At 44.8% G+C, this 6,741-nt stretch overlaps 2 protein-coding genes across 8 annotated transcripts in view; one reads left to right on the forward strand and one right to left on the reverse strand.

Annotated features, from left to right (window-relative positions):
* Nucleotides 1–4,958, forward strand: part of VPS26B (VPS26 retromer complex component B) — a 33,464-nt gene extending 28,506 nt beyond the window's left edge. For 2 of the 6 annotated variants that reach the window (XM_049856533.1, XM_049856535.1), the window contains exon 7: nt 4,659–4,958. In XM_049856533.1, coding sequence (XP_049712490.1) covers nt 4,659–4,694 — 36 coding nt within the window. In that variant the 3' untranslated portion in view covers nt 4,695–4,958. Of the gene's footprint in view, nt 1–2,777; nt 2,859–4,064; nt 4,475–4,658 lie in introns of those variants that run through there. The other 4 variants (XM_049856531.1, XM_049856534.1, XM_049856532.1 and 1 more) reach the window with 3 other exon arrangements.
* THYN1 (thymocyte nuclear protein 1) lies at nt 463–6,732 on the reverse strand. Of its 2 annotated transcripts, XM_049856538.1 has the most exons (8): nt 6,607–6,727; nt 6,329–6,452; nt 4,468–4,649; nt 3,284–3,352; nt 2,833–2,925; nt 2,131–2,226; nt 1,765–1,915; nt 463–1,439 (listed from the first exon to the last, which is right to left on the reverse strand). In XM_049856538.1, the coding sequence occupies exons 2-8, from the start codon at nt 6,369–6,371 to the stop codon at nt 1,393–1,395; spliced, it is 681 nt and encodes a 226-aa protein (XP_049712495.1). In that variant the 5' UTR covers nt 6,372–6,452; nt 6,607–6,727; the 3' UTR covers nt 463–1,392. The 2 variants fall into 2 exon arrangements, with proteins under 2 accessions (XP_049712495.1, XP_049712494.1); XM_049856537.1 differs by lacking the exon at nt 463–1,439 and having other exon boundaries at nt 1,446–1,915; nt 6,607–6,732.
* Between the last annotated feature and the right edge of the window lie 9 nt (nt 6,733–6,741).

Here is a 6,741-nt window from a genome sequence, read left to right on the forward strand (position 1 = left end):
TCTCTAATTTGCAAAGTAGCGGGATTGGTTCCTGTGTCATCTTTCAGTTAGTGTGGAAAATGAGAACTCTTTTCCTCAGAAATGAGTGCAGTCTTGGGCCGTTGGCTGGGCAGACCCGGGGCAGAGCTGAGACTGGAGGGAAGGGCATTTGGGATGACGACTGCAGTTGACTGGAGGTAGCAGAACCAAGGAAGGTCAGGTGTTTCCCCTGTGCTGGACTCTGAGTCCCCATGGAAAAGGGTCACCCATCCAGGTGCCCTTGGATTGTCAAGGTTGGGGTTAGTATGTTTGAGGGAGGCAGGGTCTGTGTTCATTACCTTTTTCAGAGCATGAGATGAGGCTCCCGACTGCTGCCTGTTAACAGTTGGTATTCTGACTAGAAAGCATCTGTCAGTTCCTCTGCTCCAAGTGACAAAAATTCTTTTTCCAACTTTCGTAGCATCTTAAACCTTTCTCCTGGGAGAACCAGATGACAGACTGCTTTTAGCCTCCCAGGAGCTGTGCGCAGCCCCATCTTCTGTTTTCTCTCACTCTACGCCCATTCCCTACTTCCTGGCCAACTGTGAAAAGGAGGGGATACTCTGGTTCCCCTCCTCCTTTAAAGGTCCCCATACCTGGCAGTGCACAGGTACTAAACCAAGCAGTGCAACTTGTAATTAAGCAGCTGCAGTGTTTACATGTTTCTTAATGTATTGTCTTTTCAATGGCTGTATTTAAAAAATATATATATATGAGTACTTGTTTTAATTGTCTCTCTGATTAAAAGAGGCCCTGTGGCTTTGGAGGTATTATGCCCATGGTCCACCAGGCTCTGTGGTCTCTTCTGTCTTGTTCTGTCCAACCTCAGGCAGGCTCCCGCCCTGACACCAACACAACACCTGCTCTTCCCCGTGAGCGCAGCCCCTGCTGAACAATGAGCATAGCTAGGAAGTAAATTCAGGTTTCACCCCCTACTTAGCAACTTTGCTGAAGCTGCTAATGACTTAAACTCCTATGGGACCAAGATGACCTTGGGCAGGGGAAGAGGCTAGTGTAGAAAAGCATTTGAGTGGGTGTTAGCAGACAAAGTCTCAGCTCTGCAGCCAGTATTTGCAGAGACCATTAACTATCAGCTGCAATAAAGGAAGATGGTAGAGGCAGCCCTGCATCTCACTGGGCAGCAAAAGCCAGCCTGAAGGTAAAAAGTTGACAGTGGATTATTAAACTGTGCCCAATGCTGTCTTAAAAGAAAAGTTTTCCAGCGTGGATATTGTTTTATTGAAAAAAGTACACAAAAGCCACCTATATACACAACCCCAAGTAAACATAACCAAAGCTCCTTGCATCTTCTTTTGCCGTATCAGTTTGACTTCTTTGAAGATGTGTCTTGCCTATTCACCAGTAGTATCCCAGTTAACTTGGTTCCTTTTCTTCCAGGCTCAAAATAAAATCAAACTCTTCTACCAAATGGGGAAAAAGGGAGGAAGAATTAGGTCTTGTGTCTCCCTATAAGCAGGGACGCTACACCATGTGCTTATAAGGGCACTTTACATGTCAGTTAATTCTCACAGTAACTGTGAGTCACTAATACTGACAGGGTATCTTACTATGTGTCAAGTATTGTTAGGTACTGGGCTCACAGTAATGGGGCATGTTCCTTCCCTTATGGATGTTACAGGTGAGGATTCTCAATGAGAAAGGTTGCCCAAGTTTAATCAGCTAGTAAATGGAAGTTCATAGGGCCATGTTGAGGTGTGGATGATAAGGAGAAGGGCCTGCTCTTACCTTGGGTCAACGGCTGAACTGAGAGTCTCTGGCGAGTGAAGAGAACCATGTCTTTTAAGGGGCCGCCAGTGGCCTTGTGAGCTTGGTGGTGGGTTTTGAGCTCAGCCAGGGGAATGAAACGCTTCATCATTCGAACAAACTGTACATCCACCTACATGACAACAGTTTGTGGGACAGAAAGATGTGCCCAGCCAAACGCTGCCCACCCTGTGTTTACGCTGCTTGCAGGGGGCTCCCACAGCAGGGCTGGGACTCCACTCTCATCTCTGAAGTCAGGGTTTCCTCATCTGAGATACCCAAGACCCTCTTGTTCCCTCTCTTTGTCCATCCCTCCCCTCTCACAAAATATGAAGACCTGGTTTTTACCATAGACCATTTGGGGTTGTCCTTTTTGCTGGATGGGTCATAATGGGGACTGTTTTTCTCAAACTGCGTGTGGTCCGGGTAGGCTTCCTTCACAATCTGAAACCAAAGCGTCCAATCATCTGCCTATACGTCACCTCTTGGAAATCCCCATGGCCAGTTTTTAATCCAAGTCCAACTTTCACTTCTTACCATGCACATTCTTAACCTATCTGCCTTGCTATGGAGCCAACGAGGGCTCAGATATCTGGAAATAATATGTGGTCTAAGACCAGCATAGTTAGGAAATCAACCCTTTTTCTACAAGTCTTAAAAGCCTATTCTAAAACCAAATGTTAACGGTTATTCTATTACTGGTGCCATTGTTTTTGCTGTTTTTTTTTTTTTTTCCACCTGCACAGTTAATCATTTTATCCTGAAATCTCTTGGCTTGGAGGAGCTACCACCGGCCCTGTTTTTGAGTAAGAGACCAAGGCTCAGAGATGGAGAGAGGTCCGTGCTAGTAGGTCTGAAATGAAGGCTTGTCTTACTCTAGTCCCTAAAATATGGGAAGGGCCAGGGCAATTTTTCCATGTTCCTATGAAAAGACGCCTGGAGGAAGGAGTGCTGCTTTTTTGTTACCTGTTTAAGCTGTGCCCCTTTATATCTAGATGAGTAAGTATCTCTGGAAGGAAGATGGATTCAAGAAAAACCTGTCCAACTCACCTTCATAAGCCCCGCAATGCCTGGGTCTTTGCAGTTGCTGTGGTAGAAGAAGGCCTCTTCTTCCAGCTTCATGGCTCTAAGGAAGTTCCGGGCCTGGCCCACGGGAGAAGAAACAAGAACTATCCTCCCCACCAGCTGGAAAAACTAGCTTTTAGCAGAAGTCTAGTCCGTTCTTGTTAAAGAGGTTTTTCTTATTTGAAATGTCCCCCAATTCATTAAGAAAGTCTGTCTCCTTTGCCAGGATACCCAGATTTGTACCAGGAACTGGCTAGAACACAGGCCATTTACAAATATACAGTCAGAGTAATTACGGTATTAAACACATTTTCAGGTTTGGGTTCTGGGAAAAAGCAATCTTACCCCAAAGGTTCTGCTACTGGGTAAGTCATGAGGATAAGTTACGCATTTATGCCCCCCTGGCCTTTGGGCGTCCTGCTCCTTACACCCTTACCTGGTAGTTTCGAACACCATCCCAGCATGTTGTCTGATTGGGCTGTGCTTTGAGATCCTCAATGCCAAACTACCAATAGGAAATACAGCCATTCATTAAACAGTCCTTGGCCAATTGGCAAGCATGTATAGAAGCAGGCAGTTCCTTCCCTACATTGAGAGGTGTTACAGACTGGTAGGTGTAAGGAGTTTATTGAGAAGCAGCTCTGCAGTGCTACTTATATGTTGGACAAATGTAAATAAGCCTTGTGTTCCCATTATCCTTACTAATGGAGGATTCCTTGAATGGATAATCCAGAAAATAAAGTAATCTGCTGCTTACTTGTATTTCACTTACTAGATTATTTTTTTTTCTATTGTATTTCTAATTATATTTTCCACAATTTTTATAAAATTGGTTTACATTCTTTCCCTGAATATATACCAACTGTTAACAAGGAAATACCTAGGAGCATGGCAGGTGGAAGGAGAAGGCAACCTAAGATTGACTTGTTGCCTAGAACCCACACCTGTTGCCATCGAGTTGATTCCGACTCATAGCAACCCTACAGAACAGAGTAGAACTGCCACATAGGGTTTCTAAGGAGGGTCAGCAAACTAGTCTTCAGGCCAGACGTAGCCCGATGCCTGTGTTTGTAAATAGCTTTCCTGGAACACAGCCACGCCCATTCCTTTAAGTATTGTCTATGGCTGCTTTCCTGCTACAGTGGCAGAGGCGAGTGGTTGCAACAGAGACTGTGAGAGCCATAAGCCTAAAATATTTACTACCTGGCCCATTACAGGAAAAGTTTGCCAACCCCTGCCCTACAAGAAGCCCTGGTGGTGCAATGGTTAAAGCGGCCGGCTGCTAACTGAAAGGTCAGTGGTTCAAACCTACCAGCTGCTCTGCAGGAGAGAGATGTGGCAGCCTGCTTCCCTAAAGGTTTATTTACAGCCTTGGAAACCGTTCGGGGCAGTTCTACTCTCCTATAGGGTCACTGCAGTGGGTCTGGTTTTTGTTTTTTGGCCCTACATAGAAGATTCACAAAACACATAGTTGACGGTAATAAATCCTGCTGATTGTATTTATTTTTACCTTTTCCCCACTCTTCATAGATAGGAAGCTGGTGATGGAATCCTATGGTGTTCCATAATCTCATTTAAAAAATAAACAAATTGGAATTAGAGACAGGCATACGATCTCACCTTCACATCTACACCTTTCTCTAGTCGGCTCTCTGGCTCTGACTTCATCAGCCAGTGGCTGCTTGAATTCTTTCCACAATTCTTAGAGGCTGAAGTCTTCTGAGGGCTAGAGTTCTCCATTTTAGCTGATGCCCCATCTGGGTTCCCAGTTTTGGTACGTTTTCCTGATGGCCCCTTCTTGTCTGCAATAGGAAAAGAAAAGACCTGTCACGCCTGCTGAGAAGTAATGTTCCACTGTGGGAAAGCCTACGCTCTGGAGTCAGACCTGGGTTCAAATCCTGGATCTACCAATCACTAGCTGTAGCACCTCAACGGCTGAACTTCAGTTTCTTGATCTATAAATATGAAATAAGAATACCCACTTTACAGGATATCATCTGGATTATCCATTTAACAGGATAAGAATACCTACCTTACAAGATGGCTTTTAAGGATTAAATAAAGGTCCTAAACCTGGCATATATTAAGTAGTCAATAAATGTCTTCTTTCACTCATTCACTCTTGCTCAGGTTGTTCTGTCCAGTGAGGAAAATGAGCACACATTCCATCAAATAGTTATGAAGATTCAATGAGGTAATACATGCAAAGGGCTCAAAACAATGCCTGACATACATAAATACTCAGTAAACATTAGCCACTATTACTGTCATCTCATACTTACTTCCTCCTTGTGCACTTTGCTTCAGCTACCCTGGCCTGCCTCCTTTTTGCTTGTTGAAGGTGCCAAGTAGGAAAAAAAAAACAGATCATTTAGGACCTGTAGACATGGCAGAGGGAGCCTTGGTGGCACAGTGGTTAACAGCTCAGCTGCTCACCAAAAGGTTGACAATTTGAATCCACCAGCTGCTCCTTGGTAACTGCATAGTGCAGTTCTACTCTGTCCTGTAGGGTTGCTATGAGTCAGAACCCACTTGATGGCAGTGGGTTTGGTTTTTTGGTTTTGAGACCTGGCAAAGGATTTTATCCTAAGAGAATCAGAGAAAAGGTGCTTAGAACAAAGTAGACAATAGCTAACAGTTAAGTTCTAAATATACGACAGGCCCTGTACTAAGCTCTATGTGTTACCCTAACTCTAACTCAGTTAATCTACACAACAACCTATATTTCCAGAACTGGAAAAGGTACCCCAGATCACACATCCAGTAAACAGAATCCAGATGTCAGCTCAGGACCTGTCACTCCGGTCTATCTGAATCCATGTTCAGTGACTACTACGTTGCCTCTGAATTGAGTCCAAGCTTATGTATCCATTAAATATCATTCATGTCTAGTGCTCTGACCCAACACACCTTACTAATGTCCTAGTGGTCCCTAAGAAGTAAGAGGCACTGTGAACACCACATATTTTGTAAAAGAAGTTTGTTGCCTTCCAGTGCTTTGCACCTGCTCTTCATCCACTTACAATGTTTGTTAATATAAGAATGGCATCACGTTTTCTGTGGAAAATCTTCCCATTCTTTAAGGCTAGATCCAAATCCCACTTCCTTCTCAAGGCATTCCTCTCTCTCAAACCCCAACAGTCATTTCCTGGACACTTTAATCCACTGTCTGTCTGCATTTTCCCTGAGGGCAGGAACTGTGTTATTTTTTTACCTTAATATTTGCCACCCTGAATTGCAATTTTTTTTTCCTCAACATATAGCTGTTGCACAAATGAACAAACAAGCAGAAGGGACGTAGGGCACGGGCTTGTTGAGAAAGAATAAAGGAAAAGATGGAGAACAATTAGTGATGACGGGATGAAAAATATCCACAAGGCATTCTCCCCACAAACACGGAGTATTAAGTGAACAGTATTCAGCACGTCCTACAGGAACGTTCTTTACAGAGCCGCCTTTTTGCAGCCTAGGCGCAGCTCACCTGGCCCAGCAGCCCCAGTCAGCCTCTTCTGGGATTTCGGCATGGTCTCCTTGTGGTGGCTGAGGAGCGAGTGATTCTGAAATCAACCGACAGGTAGAAGTGGCAACTCTACGGTCCCAGAAACCTGTGCAGAGCAAGATGGAGACAATGCAAACAGACAGGTGAAACCGTCCACGACCCAGAGCTCTCAGCCTCGAGGGTCTTTTACGAAGAACAGACAACTGTGTCTTAAGCCCCTCAAGTCCCCCCGTCCCACCCCTGTTTCCATCTAGCAGAACCTCTTCCTAAATTTTCCTGTCTTCTTTGATCTGTCTTGCATAAATCACCGCGCAGTCCCACGACTCAGCAACATCCACCCCGACCCACTTCCCAATGCGCCGGAAGCCCACGCTTTCCGTCCCCAAAGTCGCTTT

This window comes from Elephas maximus, chromosome 17, assembly GCF_024166365.1.
Source record: "Elephas maximus indicus isolate mEleMax1 chromosome 17, mEleMax1 primary haplotype, whole genome shotgun sequence".
NCBI classification, from domain to species: domain Eukaryota; kingdom Metazoa; phylum Chordata; class Mammalia; order Proboscidea; family Elephantidae; genus Elephas; species Elephas maximus.